Genomic DNA, 22,072 nt, shown 5'->3' with positions numbered 1-22,072 from the left:
CTTATATATGCTTATTTTTTCTGTAGTTGTGACTTCATATCTTAAAATTGTGACTTTAAGTTGTTGGACCACAGTGACTTACAATCAATATCTTCTTTCATGTTCCACAGAAATAAGATAGTCGTACAGGTCTTGAATAGAATGATAATGTGTGAATGATGACAGAATTTTCCATTTTGGCCGAACTGTCCCTTTAGGAGTTTGACCATAATGGAGTCCCATGAGCCCTTTAAGACACAGGAGGTTGTTTGTTTGATGAGGGCGGATTTGGCTTTGATTCAATGATGTGAGGTTAACTCTGCTTTATCTTCTGCAAACGGAAGGGCTTGAATAAGGTGAGCTGGTCTCAAAACAGCGGGTAGGGGCAACGTCTGCATACAGTCCCCTGTTGTGTCTAGCACGTCTCAGATGATCACCACAGCTGCACATCATGATTACTCACACTGAAGACCTTATTCATAGACTTTTTAATAAATGCAATATGTTTTCTTCCCGCTTTTCACTGCCCCTCACTTTTAACATTGCCTTTTTTATGGGGACCACCTGGAAAGGAGGTAATCGAACACCATAGATGAGGAATAGGCATGGCAAAAAGAAACAATGGTCAGTGTTGTTTTGGCCCAAATATCAGCCATCCTGTAGGGGAGAGAGGTCGCAGCATCACACCTCTTTCACTCACTGTATCGCTTGCTGTTGATGCTGCTGTGTTTTTGAGAAGCACAGTAGGAAAAATTTAATAGACAAGAAAAAACTTTTAAGGGAGACCAATGACTCATCAACCAATACTTTCGGTTCTTTCTTGAAACATCCCACAAAATAAATGGATTGATCATTGCTGGTTGCTCTTTCATAGCTCAGGATTTACTGGCATACTCAGTTATGTTTTATTCAAATATTAGCTTTGTTTTAGATGTCCCTTCTAGAATTTCTTAGAATGGCAGTTCTCAATCTTTTCAACTCTAGTGTCACCTCTGATCAAATCTTACCTTATTTCTTGTTATTCTGACTTGGTATTTCTAAATTGTGACTTTTTATCTCACAGTTGCTACTACATTTCTTGTAATTGCTAATTTAATTCTCGTAATTGCAACTTGATATCTCACAATTGCATTTTTTTCTTTTTTGCATAATTGCTACATTATGTCAGCTGTATTGTGACAACAGTTATCTCAGAATTGTGACTGGATATCTCACAAATGCAAAAAATTTTCCCATATTTGTGACTTTATATCTCACAACTGTGACTTAATTTTTTCGTAATTGAACTGTAATTCTCATCATTTGACTTTACACCTCACAACTGTGACTTAATTTCTTATTTTCAACTTTGTCTCCCAATTACCTGTTTTATTTTTATCTCACAGTTGTTATAAAATCCGTGTTCCAGTTTAGTTCTGTTTTAGGCCCTGTCCACACGAACACGGTTATTTTCAAAACTGCAGCTTTTCCTACGTGGTTAGGCCATTCGTTTCACACGCAAACGCAGCACCAATTCACTGAAACCGAACATTTTTGAAAACTCCTTCCAGGGTGAAGATTTTCAAAAACTCCGGTTGCAGTGTTATCGTGTAGTTTTTGGCTTGTGACGTCGGAGCATGTGCTGTTATCTCCGCCTACTGGAAACTTTTTCAGGCTTTTGATTGGCCAATATGACTTTACGGTTGAGATTATATTGCCACCTGTTGGCTTGGCATGCTCTTGACAGTGCTTCATAGCATGCGTTTGCGTTTTCATGTGGATGGAGATTTTTTTTTAAACGGAAGAAGGAAAAACTCAAAAAAACAAAAATGCCCGTGTACGTGTGGACATGGCCTTAGTCTTGTGACCCAGTTTTCCTTGTGTTCCTGTCCTTAATTAGTTTATTTGCACACCTGTTTTGCCTTTGAGTTGATTACCCTGTCTATAGAACCCTCTGTTTTCCTCATCCTTTGTTCGGTCTTGTCAATACTTAATGGTTGTGTGTATCCCTGTTTGCTAAATTCATTAAATGTGTTGAAACTGTTACCTTGCCTTGTTTTGCCCTCTCTCCCCACACACGCCATGACAATACGCAGTTTGAATGCGCTGGGAGTTTTTCAGTTGCAGGTCTTGTAAATGAAAACCCCTTACAGTTAACATTTTTGATTCTCATTTTTAGCTATATGTCTGTCTACCATCACTAGCCTTTTTCAGAATGAGCTGCTTTCAGTTGAAAGTTATGGACATTAATCATGCTGGAGGAGCTGCTAAGGTTACCCTTATCAAAATATTAATGTACTGTAAATAGACAGGATTTCTTTACTGTGATTTTAGAATGAAGAGACAGCTTAATGTTCACAATGCAGTTGTGCTGCTGGCCTCCCATGAAACGTCAGCAGAATTCTTTAATAGTAGGCGCTTGAGTCATATACGGCCCCACATTTCTTCAAGATTGTTTATAACATCCCCCTTTTCCTGTTTGAAAAGATGAATACTACTGTCACTGGCTTGTCAAGTCTGTTAACGTTTTCCTGGCTGTTTGAAAGGGAAACTTTTTCTCAAATAAAATAAAATTTAAAAAGGAGATACTCAGTTTTTTTTTTTTTTTTTACAAGTGCTGTTTGAACTGGCCTGCTGAATGGTGGATCGTACTGTTCTTAACAAAGTCCAGACCATTGTTCGCTCAAGGCTGGGCTATTGGGGTACGGGAGCTGGAGATATCCCAGAAGCCTCAGCATTGTCTGAAGGAGCACATCCTAATGGGGCCCTGTCCTGCTTTTGAGTAACAACTACAGTAATACTTCTGAAAGCTATTCAAGTGCTTCCGTTTTAAAAAGCCCTCCATTTCAACAAGGATTTCACAAAGGGCTCTCATAACTTCTGCTCTGTATTCTTTGATTGATGTTTAGGTTCTGCCATTCAGTCTTGATGCTATATATTTTATTCTTAAAGCTTTTGAAGAGATATTTGGTCATTCAGAACCATGTCACTGCGGTGTGTTGTTATGGACGATAATTTAATTGTAAAGTTATGAAAGTAAGTAGCAGCTGTTTGTATAGCATTTTGAGTTGGCACATTGAGTTACAGGACTTGTAAAAGCAGCTCAGATTTATTGCAAGTTCGTAGTCCTTCATTTTTTTTTTCATTTTCCTCACAGACATTTTTAATCTAATGGGACACATTACCCTTAGAACTGGTCACTATATATCTATGGAAGCCAGTTTTCCACTTTAGAGTTAAAAAGTGGGTGGGGGGGGGACATTATATCTTTATTTTTTATAATTGCGACTTTATTACTTGTAATGATGACTTTATATTAGACAATTGTGATTTTTATATCTAACCATTTTGACTTTATATCACACAATGTGACTTTTTATGATTTTAACTTTCAAGTACTCATTTCATTTTTTATTTAGATATTTTTATATGGCGCTTATAAATAACACTTACAGTCCAAAAATATGACTAGGACAGGGGTAGGCAAGTTCGGTCCTAGAGAGCCGCAATCCTGCAGAGTTCAGCTCCAACCCTAATCAAACACACCTGAACAAGCTAATCAATGTCTTCAGGATTACTAAAGCTATAGGCAGGTGAGTTTTGTTTTCAGGGTTGGAGCTGAACTCTGCAGGACTGTGGCTCTCTAGGACCGAACTTGCCTACCCCTGGACTAGGATGTCATTATAGCCACTTTAATATAGTTAGTGTTATAATGCTTTTTTTCACAATATTTTTGCTCAACATTTATATTGTGTACAATTTATCTGCTGACTTGACCAAAGATGCACTTGTTTTTGTAGCTTCAAAATTGGTTAAATTAACTGCAGAAAACTAGCTCACCATGTGAGCAGGTACAGGTTCGGTCAAGATCTAAATCTCTAGCTTATGGAGTTCTTTTGACTAAGTGTTGATTGACTGAAGATTGGAGCTTTAATATGAGTCTCTTGGTATATGACCTTTGACCTGGTATGCTCTGTGGTGGAGGTGCAGTCTGAAACTTGAGCCTGACCTTTTGTCAAAACTTCTTTTCCAGTCTCGGGGCAAGCAGTGCGAGTCAGCATACCTCCCCAGCACCCCATATGATGCCATATTAACCTACACCGACTACACCGCCCTGCCATAGACAGCCTGTTTATCTTTATTTTAATGGTCCATTAATATGCCAGCTGATATTAGGTCATCACAGACAAAAATATTTTTATTTCAGTTAACCACAGCAAGGATACGTGAAGGTTGGTTCTAAACAATTCTATAAATTCTCACAACTTACAAAAGTATAATTTGGAGTTTGTTTTTTGGATTGTGGTATATGTATGATATATAAATATAACTGTGTGTGTGTGTGTGTGTGTGTGTGCGCGCGTTTTTGTGACAGATGAGGACATAAATTTGTATAATGACAAAGGTATGACATAGGTATTACAAGGAGAAGGTGACTTTTCAGGACATTACCCCATGTCCCCACTTTTCAAAACGTATATAAATCACACATGTGTGTGTGTGTGTGTGTGTGTGAATAATTTAAAGACCTCTCAAAAGTAAAAAAATAATAATAATCAAAGAATGCAAATATAGGTTTTTTCATGTTGTCTCCCTCTATTTATGATGTAATTTTCTTAACCTTCTAAATATCATTCATCCTATCATGTAGACACTTTAATAGTATATAAATTTTCAACTAGTACTTAATGGTATTTTATACTTTATATTATATATTCAGAGTATCCCCAGTCTCTCTCTCGCTCTCACAGTCTTCTGCCTTTCCTTTTTCTATTAACTCTCTGCCCTGCACCCTCTCCTCAAGTTTTTCCATGAACAAAGTCTGGCAGCCAAAGCCTTCTGGGTTTTTTTCCATTTGAGCTACAGCGGACGCACTTTTGGATACACAACTGTAAATATGAATGAAAGCTCAGAAACGTTTTCTCTTTCTCTCTTCTTTTCAGTAAGGGAATGAGTTATGTCTTATTCCCATTACTTATAGAGGGACTTGAGGCCAGTAAATTTGCTTTTATTGGGAGAGCATGAACTTTATTCCCCTGGGCCCCTCTCAAATGGATAACCCCTTACCTGCAGCGCTTGTTCCTTTCTGTTTTAATGTGTTTTACAGCTTTGGATATGCTGAAGTTATGAAATAATGTCTTAGTGAAGATAGTTTAATGATATATGTATAATGTATAATGATTTGTTCTGTTGATATGGACCGAGATAAATAGGTCATGCTTAAGGAAAGCAGAGACAGTTGTGTACAGTGAGCCTATTTATTGATATTCCCCGGCTTACATGGAGTCCCTATGTTTACCTACACCTGGAAATAAGTTGTGAGTAATGCAAAATTACTCAAGGTTCCCCACTCTCTATGATTACACACTGGCTGTGTTAAGCATGCATGTTCTTGTCATTTAAACAGCCGTGTTTGCGTTATGATCTATACACTTTGGCTTTGTAAATCATAAGGTGTGACAAATCGCAAACACATATCAAAACATGGTGGAGAAGCTTTCTTGGATAAAGGTTGTTCTTTACTCTGCTTAGTGATTATATGAGTCATGTTGTCAGTTTAGTGGTGCTGTGCCAATTCTTTGAGCCAACACTGATTACAGCATGAACTTCAGGCACTTTTTCAGCAGACGAATGTAGATTCACATAGCGCGCAATAACATGAAGTAAATAACAGTGGTGTCAGGATTCAGTTTTATAACTTTCACACAAGCAGTTACACACCCACATCTATTCAAACACATACACACACACACACTGAATGTGAAATCAGAGTTGTGCCACCTTAGTATTCAGCAAAAAAAAGTCTTATTCACTAAGCACCACAGATTAACCATTTAAGCACTTAAATAGTACCATAACTTAATGTAATTTAAAGGAATAGTCCACCCAAAAAAGAACATTTGCTGAAAATTGACTCAACCTCAGGCCATCTAAGATGTAGGTGTGTTTACTTCTTCACCGGAACAGATCTGGAGAAATTTAGCATTACAACACTTGCTCACCAATGGATCATCTGCAGTGAATGGGTGCCGTCAGAATGAGAGTCCAAACAGCTAATAAAAGCATGACTTTAGTCCATCAGTTAATATCTTGTGATGCAAAAAAACAGCATATTTTGTATGATAAACAAATCATCATTAGAAGTTTTGAACTTCAAACCAGTTGCTTCCAGCTAAAATTCAAGACCCCTATATCCTATTGCTTTCTCTAATGAAAAAGACATCTCGTCTGAATCAGGAGAGAAATATGCACAGATCAAGCACTGCTTACAAGCAAAAACAGTCCAAAACAGTTGTGGACAAGTATGTTGTTGGGTTTTGATGTGAGAGGACAACAGGGGATAGAGTTTTTCACTGGTTATTATGGATTATGGACTGATATTTTTGCCAGAAGTGACGGTTTAAAGTTAAAAGGCCGTAATGATGGATTTATTGCAAACGGCAGCTTTTCACTTCACAAGTCGTTAATTGACAAACGAGAGTCTTGTGGATTATTGTGATGTTTTTATCAGCTGTTTGATGGCACCCATTCACTGCAGGATGATCCATTGGTGAGCAAGTGATGTAATGCTAAATTTCTGCAAATCTGTTCTGATGAAGAAACAAACTCTTTACATCTGGGATGGCCTATGGATAAGTACATTTTCAGTTTTATTAAGTTTTATTTTGGGGTGAACTATTCCTTTAATTAAAGTCTTTGTGTAAATGTAATTACATTTTTACATTTCATTTAATTTATTTTTATTTTTTTGTAAATGAATAGTTGAGCTCTTATCACCCATAGAAATAATGTTGTAAAAAGAATTTTATTTACGAGAGATGCTTGTTTGCCATTTTTATATTGATCATGACAGAAGTAATTCATTACAGGAAGGAGAACAACATTAATTTTGATAAATATTGTGGTAGCCTGCTATATTCATCACAGCCAAGTTCTCAGAAGCAGTACAAGATGGAGAACTACGGCATGCAAACTGCTTACTAATTTTGTGGGTGTGTTTGCACCGTTACCTAGTTAGCATGATTCCTTTAGTGTTTCAGATGCTGACACAACGCAGACAAGCATGTGCAAATAAACAGCTCTATCAGATGGCATAATTCACTCTTTGTTTACTCCGCCTAATTGCTGGTCAGTTCTGTTTGTTATTGAATGATCAGTACACATTGTGGTTCAGTGAATAGAAAAACAAACGTGGACTATTTTTCTCCATATACGTTGTCACCTCTCGTCCTAATGGGCTCCTAACAGCTTGACCTTTCTGCCCTCTTTTGTTTAGCAAATCACTTAACTGCACATTGTATAAGCAAATCATCTGTGGGGGTTATAATACACCCGTACAGCCAATCTCCAGATTATTTGTTTCAGCGAGAGCCGTTGCCCAGTGGACATGGATATTTAAATTGAGAAATCGGAGCCTGAGGCTCAGCACTGCTCTCAGGGGATGTTATGTGGTCAGATGGAGTGGGGAAGAGAACGGGTGGATAATCTTTTGGGTTCCTAAAGTATATGTCATAGATTTAATTGCACATTTAATCAGGCTTTTGTCAGATGTTGATGGATGTGGAGCTGTCAGGATACCAAGAAAATACCAGTGACATTTCATGGTTCTTGGTGCTAATTTTGATACATTTTGATGTGAAAAAACTAATATGTCATTTATTTGTGCACATACTATTAAACAAGTGTATAAGGATAATTATTGTTGTTGTTATATTAATATTATTGTAAATGAACATGTTTTTAAGTAATTGTTTTGAGTAGTTTGCTCCTTTTCTCTTATTGTTAATTAATAAACATTAAATAATAAGATAATTTAATAATAAATTGTTAAATAAATAATAATATCAATAATATTATTATAAAGTTTCAAGTTCAAGTTTTTAAGTTTACAAATATTAACATGAATAAAACTATTATTATTATTATTATTGAAAACAGGCATTTTTGGCAACTTACATGAATTGCATGTGACTGGTTTCTTTACAATAATACTTTGTCAAAGACAAGCATTATGATTTTTTAACCTCTGCTCAGATCATGTGTCTATTCTTTGACTATAGTATGCATGCCCCATTTCTCTCTTTCTGGGAGATCTCAGGGCTCACAGGGCTGTGTCCTTTGCTTCTGTAATAGAGGCTGCTATTGTGGTAGTGTAACCTGAGGACTCTTTCCTCTTTTTCTTCACTGCTCCTAATGAGAGTCCCTCAGTGGCTGTCTTTCCCTTCCTCCTGAGGTGCAGTCACGGACCACAGGCCCCACTCTATAAAACCAGTCCACTGTTACCCATATACGCCTCCCCCCCATTGTTAAATATACTGCCATTGACCCGGGTCAAACTTTAGCTGAGGAGTAAACCTGACTGTGAATTGTATCTTCTCTTTTTCAAAAATCATTCTCAAGGTCTTAAGTCTAGTCCTCATTATACAAGATTTTATGTGTCTTACATCTGGCATACAGAACAGTCTCAAAAACCTCAAAGATTGTGTGTGTAGATACATAGCCAATGGAACTGTCTATTTTACAGATTCGGGCAGATTGCCCGTCTTCACAAACTCTACTCTGGAATGCCCTCATACTTATAGTAACAACAAAGTTAAGATGTTTTGGAAAGTGTTTCATCAAAACAGCACCGATAATCTGGACATTAACATTCATAGTGCATGCTCACAGTCACTGAGAAGTGAGATTCAAACACCATCATTGCTATCATGGTACACAAAGTATTTGGGATGAAAATATTGAGTGTTATAAACTCCAGAGGTGCCTAAAATATTAAAGAGAGGTGATCTAACACCAGAGTTTAGGAAGTATCCTTTTGTCATGGAAAAAAAGCCTTTCATGTTTAGGGATAAATCTTTCAAAAATATAGTGTGCTTCTCATATACAAGTAGATAGAGGGCAGTATGTTATTTCCCCCTCATGGCATTCAAGATGTAGAAGAGTTTGTTTCTTCATCAGAACAGATTTAGCATTGCATGTCTGCAGTGAATGGGTGCCATCAGAATGAGTCCAAACAGCTGTTACAAACATCACCGTAATCCACAAGCAAATCACACTCCAGTCCATCAATTTATGACTTGTGAATCAAAAAGCTGCATGTTTGTAAGAAACAAATCCATGATTAAGGCGTTTTAACTTTAAAAATTCTCAGTCTAACGGTACCCCTTGACCTCAGATCCACTGGTGAGCAAATTACATAATGCTACATTTCTCCAAATCTGTTCTGATGAAGAAACAAAGTCATCTACATCTTAGATGGCCTGAGGTGAATTTTCTTTTTGGGGCAAATTATTCCTTTTTAAGTTTATTTTAATAATTTTATTATAAATGTGCTTGATGGTATGTAGAGAAGTACAGGGTTCAGTGCATTTTCATTACTTTTCTAAAATCCAGTCCTTTTTTCAATTTTTTTAATAATTTCATAAAAACGAATCCAGATTTCCATTTGTATGTCAGTAACCAATCTTTGTAGTCTACATTTTTTTCTAGTGTACCAAAGTCCCTCAGTGGACAGACTGATGATATCAAGCTGACTTGTGGACCAGTTTTACTCTACTTTAAGATCTTAATAATTTCCATGATGTTTCCAGAACTGGAAATCACATGTTTTCTATGATCGTGGTAGCCCTTCAGTGAGCTTATCTACAATTAGTTTTCTTAATGTAGGCCAGTGAGTCTCTTGATCTTATAATGTACTAAGTGGAAATATCTGTTCATAAAATCAGTCGTCAGCAGTCAGATCTACTTATTTCAAAATCACATTTCTGCATTCCAAACTGAGTATCTCACTGTCCATACTGATCAGCCTTTCTGCTGTTTAACTCATTTTTAAGCGGAGCAACATATGGAAAAAAAAAGATTGTAAAAAAAAAAGTGTAGGAAACCTCTTTAGGAGGTGTTTTTGTCTCCTTAATGGACAGAGAAGGCGGGAGTGTGGCTAAAAAGATGGAGTAGGCTTCAGGCCAGGCAGATTGGGGATTGTTTTCGGATGGGATTATCTTGATACCTTTATTAGACTCCAGGGCATGTGCAGTAACACTGATGACACAAATCCATTCTCCTTACCGTGTTAGTATGCGGCACTGATATCTTCATGAGCTCAGCTTCTTAACAAAGCTCTGTCTTGTAAATTATAACTTTGTTTGGGCCAAGATATTAATTTTAAGGCATCTGGCTGACCACTCTTCACATGCATCATACAGAGGTTTGATGGTGAAATAGCTGAGAGGACAACAGGCAAAGATCTTCTCCTGTTGTTTGAAATTCATGTTATCATACTGGATAACATGATCGATCAGGTTTTACACAAACGTGGAGTTTTCTAAAGCATGCCTTTTTTTCTTAGGTGGTGTAAATGAGCTTGTATAGATATAGTCAATAAAACAAAAGGGAAATTCTAAATAATAAGAAACTTTCAAATTTGTTTAATTCTTTCTTTATTAAAAATAATTGAATAAATATATAGTTCAGTCATGAAACTTTAGATGGCACAGGCGATGGGTTGTTAACATAACCGATGATATTCAGAGAGTTAAACGACTTGGCACAGCTGATTGGTCCATGCTGCATATGCAGCCAATGAGCTTACTGCCTTGCATTTATATGGCTGGCTAACATTCACTAGAGATTCCTGCAGCGCACTTTCAGAGTTTCTCTGAAACCCTCCACCTTCCCCCAACTCCACCTGTATAGATCTGTTACGGGTTATTTTATATGCTATTTGTGCAGCAGCAGTACATCTTAAATACTCATGGCACCGTATCGCCATATGCATTGGCAGTAGCAAGTTGCTGTACTTGCAGCAGCAATAATCTACAACTACAGCAATAACCAACAACAGCAGCAATTCAGCAGCAGCACCAATATCCATCACCATGCTAAAATCTTCCGAGAGTTGTCATGATTGAAATACAATTTAGTACATTATGTTTAATAAATGAATTAACTAAATAAAAAATACAAAATACAAAATAAGAGTCATCTGTGGTCTCACAATTTTGGGCCCCTTTGTATAATTGTTGGTGGATGGTTTTGGCTACACACTCTCGAGAATAGGACACCCTGAAAGGATTAAACATCAATCTTGGTAATGTTTAATGTGCATCTCTCTCAGGTTGATTTCTGTGCTACTCAGCGCACAGGGGAGCATTTTTAGACTCTTTACTCCTTCCTGTCTCAACTCAATAGGTTTAACAGGAGACTTCAAGCATCCATTCCAAAATGTGCTTGATCTGAAGAGCATGTTGAAAAGCATGTCATGTTTTGTGTGTGCAGAACTTTCTCTTGTTCTCTTCCTCTTGTTACATCACTGTCACAGGCAGTGTTGGGCAGTAATGCATTACTTAAAAACGCGTTACTGTAATTTGATTACTTTTTTAGTAACGGAGTAATTTAACGCGTTATAATTTTCAAAATAGTAAATCGAGTATAGTTACAAGCCGAGGTCTCTATACGTTACTGCCGCGTTACATTGCTGACAGAATGCAGTGTTTTATAATCTAGAGATTGTAAAAAAGGATGTAGCTCACGCACTGTCGAGTCAAGGGCCAGTGGATTAGAGACCTGCTCCCGCGAGACCCGACGCAACAGAGCGCGGCGCGGGACAAGACTTGATAGGCGAGTGCAGAGACTCGTGTGTGTGTGTGTGTGTGTGTGTGTGTGCGCGGATGTGGGAGAATAAAATGATTCACGGGACTCCCGCAAAACAGAAATATCTAAACATAAAATATCTAAAACAAATAATTTGTTATTCATCTATTGCACAAAAGCAACATGAACTAGAGCGTGTATGCTGGGGATTTCATAAATTTCATGAAGAAAAAAGTTACGTAATTATTAATGTAACTAATTACTAATTACTTTTGAAATAAAGTAATCAGAACAGTAACGTGATTACTTTTAAAAGGAGTAATCAGTCATTTGATTACATTTTCAGAGTAACTTGCCCAACACTGGTCACAGGTCAATTAACACAGTTTGCTTACACTTTTCCTTTAATTATCACTCATTTTCAGTTGGCTCTGATGAGTAAAGAAATGCCCTGGACTTCCTTCTGTTTATTCAAACCACACGCTTCGTAAGAAACACATACGCACTGATGAACTGGAGTGTGTTCATGTATATAGACAGCAGGAGAGAATGTAAGCGGAAGAGAAAGTTGGGAAAAAAAATATATGCAAAAATAGGTTGTAATTCTCCACAACAACTGTTCCTCCTTGTCATTAAACTTTCTGTGGGTGGCCACAGTTACCAATGCATTCTCCTGTGACGCACATGCTGGAAAGCTGTGAAACTTTTTTCCAGTGTCTGTCACTGTGCTGGATTCTTGTGCTGGCCTGAATGAGCACACTCAAGTTTAGATTTAACTGTTTTTACATAATACTTGACAAGGTTTCACCCTTACAAAACAGAACTGTAGCGTTAGCATGGGGATGGTGTCAGATTGTAATCCCATGGTACTTTGATATATTCCATTGCATAATTTAAATAAATACAGTACCATTCAAAAGTTTGGGGTCAGTACGAAAAAAATATATATAATACTCTTATTCAGCAAGGATGCATTCAATTTATCAAAAGTGACAGTAAAGACTTTTACATTATTACAAAAAATTACATTTGAAATAAATGCAGTTTTTTATCAAAGAATCCTAAAAAATGCATCAAGGTTTCTGTAAAAATATTAAGCAGCACAACCGTTTTCCATCATACTGATGATAGAACCAATTTTGACAAGGGTGACAAAGTTTCACCCTTACAAAACAGAACTGTAGCGTTAGCATGGGGATGGTGTCAGATTGTAATCCCATGGTACTTTGATATATTCCATTGCATAATTTAAATAAATACAGTACCATTCAAAAGTTTGGGGTCAGTACGAAAAAAATATATATAATACTCTTATTCAGCAAGGATGCATTCAATTTATCAAAAGTGACAGTAAAGACTTTTACATTATTACAAAAAATTACATTTGAAATAAATGCAGTTTTTTATCAAAGAATCCTAAAAAATGCATCAAGGTTTCTGTAAAAATATTAAGCAGCACAACCGTTTTCCATCATACTGATGATATTAAAAATCTTCTTTTAAAAAACATTTAAAAAATCTTACAGACCTCAAACTTTTACTTCAAACTGCTACAAATAAATGGACATAATTGAATTGAAAAAGGCAAAATAACTATTTTATTTCCAAGTTGATAGCTAATCACTACTGCAGCATGAAGTTATGTGGCAAAAATGTAATGTACTATTGTTTAAAACATTTGTATAACAATATAAAAGACCATAGATTAATACTTATTCTTCTAGTTTGAGTATTTTTAAAGAATAGTGTGCAGTAAACCGTATATAAGGTAGACTATTCAGTAAATAAGTTGGTATTCCATTCCAAATGTGTCCAGATTGAGTGCTAGTATCCGGATTAAAGTTTGACACTGCTTTGACTTTTGACCTGTGACCTTTCACACGCTTGCTTTTCATTAACACCCCCAACCATTTTAATTGATTCCGATTTTTTCAAATTTTGTCTGTTTATTTGAACTGTTCATAGCCTGATCATAGTTTTTCTCTCATTTTGTCTTACATATTATAAAGTCAAATTGTTTTGGTTTACTGCACTGCAAATCACTGGAGTCCAGCAGTGACTCAGTCTTTGCTTTTTTTCTCATGGTGTATATATGGATGACGTGCGCTTTTGCGAGAACCACCCGTTCATATGGTTTAAATTACAGGGTATGATATGCAGACACAGAACAAAACGTCTTTTTTTATTATTTATGATATGTTGAATGCTTTAAATGGTATATCCAGGTCTGTATTATATTCCATTTGAATGTATTTTTCATATGTTGGATTTGTATTGTATAGGCTGATTAAATATGCCAGGCTTGTTCTGTGGGGTTGCAGCTGTGGGCATTTGTGTGATACAGTGGTGCTTACTCCCCTCTAGTGTTAGTGTTAAAATTACAACAGTACATGAATTCTCTCTGCCCAAAAAAAAAAAACCTACAATGCTGTGATAAAAGCCAGATTAGGGGGAATCTGGGCTGACTACTGTTTTTAAGGCCTGCTAACCGAATTGTCCATAATTAACATGCACATTTCATGTTTGTTTTGTTTTTAGAGAGGATTTTGAAGAGGAAGGATTCTGCCAGCCGTATAGAGGGATTGCGTGTGCTCGCTTCATAGGAAACAGGAGTATCTTCGTGGACTCGCTGCAGATGCAGGGCGAAATTGAGACCCAAATCACAGGTAGCCCTTTAAAAAAAATATTCGCTCCTCAGTCCTTACAAAAGACATTTCGAAACAACTCTACTGTACAGACTTAAACCGAAACACAGCTGATAAAATCAGTTTGAAGCCTTAGATAAGACAGCTTTTGCCCGCTAGAGACATTTATGATGGTCATAAATGAGCATTTATCATGGTATTATTTGAGCTATGTGAATATAGTAATTATTCACGACCATCTTTTTATATATCTGCCATGGTATTACAATCTGATATCATCTCTTTACTATAGTACAGCCCAACTTCCTTTTTTCAAGGGAAAAGTTATGTAATCTGAGAGAGTTTAAAGGTTTCTTTAAGGCTAAATCTTGGTATCATATACATATGGATTGGACTAAGCCTAGCTTCAGTTTTAAATTTGAATAGTTTTTTTATTTTCTGTGACTAAGTTTACAATTGTAGCCATTTTAGATCATACAGGCATTCACTGTGGTTTCCTCTCTCAAGAGTGAGCAGTCAATTTGTTTTTGAAAGTACACAGCTTCTTGCAAAATCACAACAATTCACCAGAACTTTGTCTCTTTTTTGTTTGTGTGTAAGATATAATTTCCCTCGAATACACTAGATTGTTACGTAGCTTGTTGGAATCCACAATGGCTTATTCTTGCTTTCAAATCTGGAGGAAACCCCTGTGTAAAGGCTTGTTTCTGTTTTTTTCCAGCGGCGTTCACCATGATTGGCACCTCCAATCACCTGTCAGATCGCTGCTCCCAGTTTGCAATCCCGTCCTTGTGCCACTTTGCCTTCCCGACATGTGACCGCAGCTCTGGCATGGACAAACCGCGGGACTTGTGCAAGGACGAGTGTGAGATTCTGGAGAATGACCTGTGTAAGACAGAGTACATCATTGCTCGTTCCAACCCCCTCATCCTCAAGCGCCTCAAACTGCCCAACTGTGAAGACCTGGCCGCTTTGGACAGTCCCGAGGCTGCCAACTGCATGAGAATAGGCATTCCAATAGCTGAGACCATAAATAAAAGTAAGTATTTTGTGTAAATATTTTAAAAAAGACTTGTCAAAATGTTATTTTATTGAAAAACTAAATCAATTATTTTCTTCTCTTCCATTTTAGGCCACAAATGTTATAACAACAGTGGTTCAGACTACCGCGGGACAGTCAGCGTGACTAAATCTGGTCGTCAGTGTCAGCCGTGGAACTCGCAGTATCCCCACAGCCACACCTTCCTGGCCATGCGTTACCCAGAGCTCAACGGGGGACATTCCTACTGTCGCAACCCCGGCAACAAGCACGACGCTCCCTGGTGCTTCACCCTAGATGAGAGTGTGCGCATGGAGCTCTGCAACATTCCTCCATGTGGTGAGATGCACTACTCATATTGACATATGACTATGTTCAGAATAGCATACTACACTCATACTATTTCCAAAATGTACAGTACGCATGCTATGTGAGTTTTCTTTACGCACAGAATACCGGAAAGATCTATTGAATTTGCTAAATGCTGTATCCCACAATGAAATGCACTATTAGTATAATTTATAGGCCTAGACCATTATAGTATTTATTGAAGATTTTGAATTTGATTTTATTTTTATACTGTATTTAATATAGCTTTAATTAACTTTTATTTCAGTGTTTATTACAGTTAGTTGCAAAGCCAACATTGCTAATTTTCTAAGTTTTTATGTTTTCTAATACTATACATTTTATTTCAGCTTAATTTTAACTACTAAAACATTTTTTATATAGTTTAATTTTTACAGTTACATTAACAGCAAAGCAATGCACCTCCCATTTCAAGTGCGATGAGAACAATAAATATGATTTAAAGTAACATGAGCTACGATTTTACTTTTTATTTATTTTATTTTTTTTATTATTTCATTGGACTGCAAAAAGTTAAAATATTTGTACACAAAATTTGGTTAAAAATGCTAAATATTTTGGCAATGATAACTGTGCATGCTCTTTTAAAAAATAGTATGCAATGTACAGTACTTTTTTCAGTATGCAGTATGCTAGTATTTGATTCTGAACTTAGCCAAACTTGGGTAATCTGTGAAAGATTTTACTCCAAACACATATTTTTAATGAGCACTGCCTTAGCTTGACTGCAAATTGTTGTCACAACAGAATTATCATATGGTTTTAGTTCATATATTTGTTTATTGATTGTCCTCAGATTTGCCCAAGCATGGCAGCAGCAGTATGGGGATCCTGTACATTCTGGTACCAAGCGTTGCTATTCCACTAGCCATCGCCCTGCTGTTCTTCTTCATCTGTGTGTGTCGAAACAACCAGAAAGCCTCACGTCCACCAGCCCCACGCCAGCCCAAACCGGTACGCGGTCAGAACGTGGAGATGTCCATGCTCACGGCATACAAACCAAAGGTGAGATATTACTAGTAACAGATCATAACCAACTATGAAAGTGTATCTACACCACAGTGTATCAGTGGATTTCAGCACAAAAACCTGCATTTTATTCTCTTATTTCCCAAAATGCAGGTGCTAAATGCGCTGAAATAAATTATTAAAGGAGACATATTATGCCCCTTTTTACAATATGTAATATAAGTTTCTGGTGTCCGCAGAATGTGTCGGTGAAATTTCAGCTCAAAATACTCCACAGATCATTTATTATATCTATTATAGTATATTATATATTTTGAAAATGCCTAGTTTGATTGGAAGCAGAAACACACTGTTTTTCGGGCTTGTCTCTTTAAATGCAAATGAGATGCTGCTCCCCGCCCCCTTTTCCAGAATAGAGCTGCGCCATTACAGCTGGTACCTGCTAAAAAACATCTGTTTTGGTTCTGATTATCATGTTTATCGTGCTGAAATCATGCACTTTAGACCATATGAGTTTAAACTTCTGATATACGGTTTTCTGAGCGCACACATCCGAAGCACACGGACAGAAAGCGGCTGTCACATCATGTGAGTACTAAACTAAGTTCTCATTCACACACAAGTTTATGTTAAAAACACACGTGAGTTACAAAAAACAGTCGGTTATGTCTGTGAAGGTAAACAGCTGCGAAATAAATTGCATGTTTATTTTAGATCTGTGTGACAGCCGCAATATACAGTAAATAAATCAATAAATCCACTTCTCTCTTGTCTCCTCTGAGGCTGGGACTCTAAATAGTGTTCTGTGCTCGTCTGTGCAGCCAAAGACAGAACAGTTAGCATGTTTTGCTCAAACTTCCGCCATGGCATTAAAACTAGTACACAGTTGTCGCTTGCGAAAACACAATAATGAGATCCCTTTGCCACATCACCAAGGGAGCGAAATCAGACGCGTTCGTTTTCTCAGAAGCTTGCAGAAAAAGGCTTACCAAAACAAAGTTACTGGGTTAATCTTTTTCACGTTTCCTTGGTTGGTAGATGCACTGGGGACCTGATTATAGTCAGATTTTCATGATATGTCACCTTTAAGTCAGTTCTGATAGTGAATTGGGTGCTAAAACAACAGACCGTGTGTGCAAATAAGCAACGCTATCAGCGAGTGTCTTCATTTTGATTTTTATTCTTATACTTATTGCCCATTGGAGTTGTGGGGCATTTTCATAACGTTTGAATTAGTGTATATTCCTGGGTTAAGGGCACTGCGCAAACAGGAGGCAAAATGACAGGAGGGATGAGCATATGGAGGCAATCTCTTCCAAGCCTGGAGAGGAATCTAAATATAATCATATTGTTATCATTCCATTTGGATCATTCAAAGCAGATTCTAATTAGATTTTTGCTTGAAAATTGTTTTTCCTTGCCTTTTCTTCTTTGTTGCTGGTTAGAGAGACATTTTACAAACAAATATTTTGATGAGATGATGGTAGTGCCATTTAGCTCCAGTATTAATCAGACCTTTTGACACCCTGAAGTGCTGTTTGTATCTGTAACACATTGAGACCACTCATCGACAGTCTCAGCTGCAGGCCAAAGTTCAGACTTAGGTCATTCAAAGGTTACCATTCACTCAAAACAGGGACGCTGAGTTGACGCTAACTCAAAACATCTGCTTCTTTCAAAGAAAGAGACTCCTCTCTTTTATTTGATGCCGTTTATTTCTCTGCTGAATGTAGCTGTGACCTTTTGTCAAACTTTTTATTTCCTGCTTCATGAGCCAGAGACTTGTCCATACCAGTCACAGAACATTATACATATCACTTACATCTCTTATCACTCTTATAGGGGATAAAACAACATAGAGTCACAGTGGCTGTCATGTAAGTGGTAAGACAGCTTCTGCAAAGTACATAAATGTACATGACAGTGAGAATATTTTAAGAGTAAACAGAGGTTTTATGTATTTCTGTGGTCAGTGGTTGAGGTTGTAGCATGTCTTATTTTTCAGCAACAGAGCAAAAGATTAAAAACAAAGCTACAACAGTTGACAACAGCTTCTTCATAAATTGAAACTAACAAAAATGTATTAAAGCATGACGTGTTAGTGCCATACCTTTTCAGTCAAATGTAATAATTTAATTCATTTATTTTAATATTTAAGTATTCAAGTGTATTTAATCAGTTTATAATGTACCTTTGGCGTTATCTAATTATTACTTAATGTTCTGCTTTAATAACAAATAATGTTATTATTAACATTCCTCTAATAATGTGATATTTTGCAACTCTCATAACTACTTATTGTACATCCATATATATATATATATATATATATATATATTAGTGCTGTCAAATCGATTAATTGTGAATAATCGCATCCAAAATAATAGTTTGTTTACATAATATATGTGTGTGTACTATATATATATATAAATACACACACATACATGTATATATTTACTTGTATATATATATTCATATATCATATAAATATATATTGTATATATTTCCTAAATATATACGTGTGTGTGTGTGTGTGTGTGTGTGTGTATTTATATATACATATACACAGTAAACACACATACAGTGGTGTGAAAAAGTGTTGGCTCCCTTCCTGATTTCTTATTTTTTTGCAGGTTTGTCACACTTTAATGTTTCAGATCATCAAACAAATTTAAATATTAGTAAAAGATAACACAAGTGAACACAACATGAAGTTTTTAAATGAAGGTTTTTATTATTAAGGGAAAACAAAATACAAAACTACATGGCCCTGTGTGAAAAAGTGTTTGCCCCCTAAACCTAATAACTGGTTGGGCCACCCTTAGCAGCAACAACTGCAATCAAGCATTTGCGATAACTTGCACTGAGTCTGTTACAGCGCTGTGGAGGAATTTTGGTCCACTCATCTATGCAGAATTGTTGTAATTCGGCCACATTGGAGGGTTTTCGAGCATGAACCGCCTTTTTAAGGTCATGCCACAGCATCTCAATAGGATTCAGGTCAGGACTTTGACTAGGCCACTCCAAAGTCTTCATTTTGTTTTTCTTCAGCCATTCAGAGGTGGACTTGCTGGTGTGTTTTGGATCATTGTCCTGCTGCAGAACCCAAGTTCGCTTCAGCTTGAGATCACGAACAGATGGCCGGACATTCAACTTTAGGATTTTTTGGTAAACAGCAGAATTCATGGTTCCATTTATCACAGCAAGTCTTCCAGGTCCTGAAGCAGCAAAACAGCCCCAGACCATCACACTACCACCACCATATTTTACTGTTGGTATGATGTTCTTTTTCTGAAATGCAGTGTTACTTTTACGCCAGACGTAATGGGACACACACCTTCCAAAAAGTTCAACATTTGTCTCGTCAGTCCACAGAGTATTTCCCCAAAAGTCTTGGGGATCAGTATATATATTAAAATAATTTGTTTTGCATAATGTTACTTGACCACAAATCATTTACTGCAATAACAAATTTTCCACCCCAACCTTACCTTTCTATTTCCTTCTCTTCTGTAGAGCAAAGCCAAAGAGCTTCCTCTGTCTGCAGTGCGCTTCATGGAAGAGTTGGGCGAGAGCAACTTTGGTCAAATCTACAAAGGCCACCTGTACCTGCCAGGCATGGAGCAAGCTCAGCTAGTGGCCATAAAAACACTGAAGGACATCTCAAGTGCACAACAGTGGGGCGATTTTCAGCAGGAAGCATCTGTCCTGGCAGAACTTCATCATCCCAATGTGGTTTGTCTGCTGGGTGTCGTGACCCAGGAGCAGCCCGTCTGCATGCTCTTCGAGTTCCTAGCTCAAGGGGACCTCCACGAGTTTCTCATCATGCGCTCTCCCCACTCAGATGTGGGCTGCAGTAGCGATGAAGACGGTACCGTCAAGTCCAGCCTTGACCATGGAGACTTTCTTCACCTGGCCATTCAAGTCGCAGCCGGGATGGAGTACCTCGCAAGCCATTTTTACGTCCACAAAGACCTTGCGGCAAGAAACATCCTGGTTGGTGAGCAACTTCACATCAAGATCTCCGATCTTGGCTTGTCAAGAGAAATCTACACCTCAGATTATTACCGAGTCCAGCCCAAAACGCTCCTTCCTATTCGCTGGATGCCACCAGAAGCCATCATTTACGGGAAATACACAACAGACTCTGACATTTGGGCCTTCGGTGTGGTTCTGTGGGAGATCTTCAGCTTCGGCCTGCAGCCCTATTATGGTTTCAGCAACCAGGAAGTGATGGAGATGGTGCGGAAGAGGCAGCTGCTTCCCTGCCCGGAGGATTGCCCCCCTCGCATGTACATGCTGATGGCCGAGTGCTGGCAGGAGGGTCCCACTCGACGGCCGAGATTCAAAGACATCCACACCAGACTACGTGCTTGGGAGTGTCTGTCTTCCCACGCCAGCTCCAGCACACCATCAGGAGGCAACGCCACCACCCAGACTACCTCTCTGAGCGCCAGCCCCGTCAGCAACCTCAGCAGCCCGCGCTATGCCGGATACATCTACGGACCTCCACAGAGCCTTGTACCGGGACAAATCGCGGGCTTCATGGCAGCGCCAATGCCTCAAAACCAGCGTTTTATACCTGTAAATGGATACCCTATCCCAACAGGCTATGCTGCCTTCCCTGCTGCCCATTTCGCTCCAACTCAGGGCCCTCCACAGATGGTGCAGCACGGCCCTCCGCCGAAGAGCCGGTCACCCAGCAGCGCCAGCGGCTCAACCAGCACAGGTCACATGACCAGCATCCCCTCCACAGGCTCCAATCATGACGCCAATACTCCTTTGCTTTCTCATTGTGTCACACTGACACCCATGACAGCAGTGTCAGGTGGCACAATGCCAGTTTTTGGACATATGGCACAGAAGACTATGCAAATAGACCCAAGTCAAGCAGTGTTGCTGGCTGACACTAACAGACGGATGTACAGTGAATCCATCATTACTGCCGATTTGTGAATACATGTGTTGTCCTGTATATTGATTTTATTGAATTATTGATATTTTAATGTTTTTTTTCTTCCTTGTAAATATGAAATAGCCTGAACAAAATGCGAAAGTTTATATTTTGTTGTTTTATAAATGTGTTTTAAAGGAAACTTGTATATTCACAAATTCTCTGTGAAGTTCATGCCACTTTTTCAACTTAGTATGACTAAACATGGCCTTAAAATGTCCTTTTTTTCAAACAGAACTTTGAAATCATGCTCTTTCAAGGTTATTTTCGACAGAGCTGTGGGTTTATCACCAGTTTTGTCTGCTTTTTCACTCATCGACGACTTCCTGGAAGGCTTCAGAATGTCTTGGTCTCTGTCCCGTCGTTGCATTTTAGACTTATTGAATCAGTTAAATTGCATTAATATTGCGTTGAAATACAACACTATAGCCGACGTTTCCAAATTAAGGTAATAGTTTTGCAAAAATATATCACTGATGCCTTAACATGAAAAAAAATGTTGCTTTAATTATAGTCACCATATGTGCCTGCATGTTATTATAAATTTAG

At 37.8% G+C, this 22,072-nt stretch overlaps 1 protein-coding gene across 1 annotated transcript in view; it reads left to right on the top strand.

Moving 5' to 3' along the window:
- LOC107591177 (inactive tyrosine-protein kinase transmembrane receptor ROR1-like) overlaps positions 1 to 22,072 on the top strand; it is a 127,538-nt gene extending 105,466 nt beyond the window's left edge. Inside the window, exons 5-9 of the mRNA XM_016280249.1 lie at positions 14,086 to 14,213; positions 14,914 to 15,231; positions 15,325 to 15,570; positions 16,397 to 16,605; positions 20,086 to 22,072. Coding sequence (XP_016135735.1) covers positions 14,086 to 14,213; positions 14,914 to 15,231; positions 15,325 to 15,570; positions 16,397 to 16,605; positions 20,086 to 21,525 — 2,341 coding nt within the window. The 3' untranslated portion in view covers positions 21,526 to 22,072. The remainder of the gene's footprint in view (positions 1 to 14,085; positions 14,214 to 14,913; positions 15,232 to 15,324; positions 15,571 to 16,396; positions 16,606 to 20,085) is intronic.

The sequence above is a fragment of the Sinocyclocheilus grahami genome, unplaced genomic scaffold (genome assembly GCF_001515645.1).
Source record: "Sinocyclocheilus grahami isolate Dianchi unplaced genomic scaffold, SAMN03320097.WGS_v1.1 scaffold138.1, whole genome shotgun sequence".
Lineage (NCBI taxonomy): Eukaryota > Metazoa > Chordata > Actinopteri > Cypriniformes > Cyprinidae > Sinocyclocheilus > Sinocyclocheilus grahami.
This window is presented reverse-complemented; position numbering and strand designations above follow the sequence as displayed.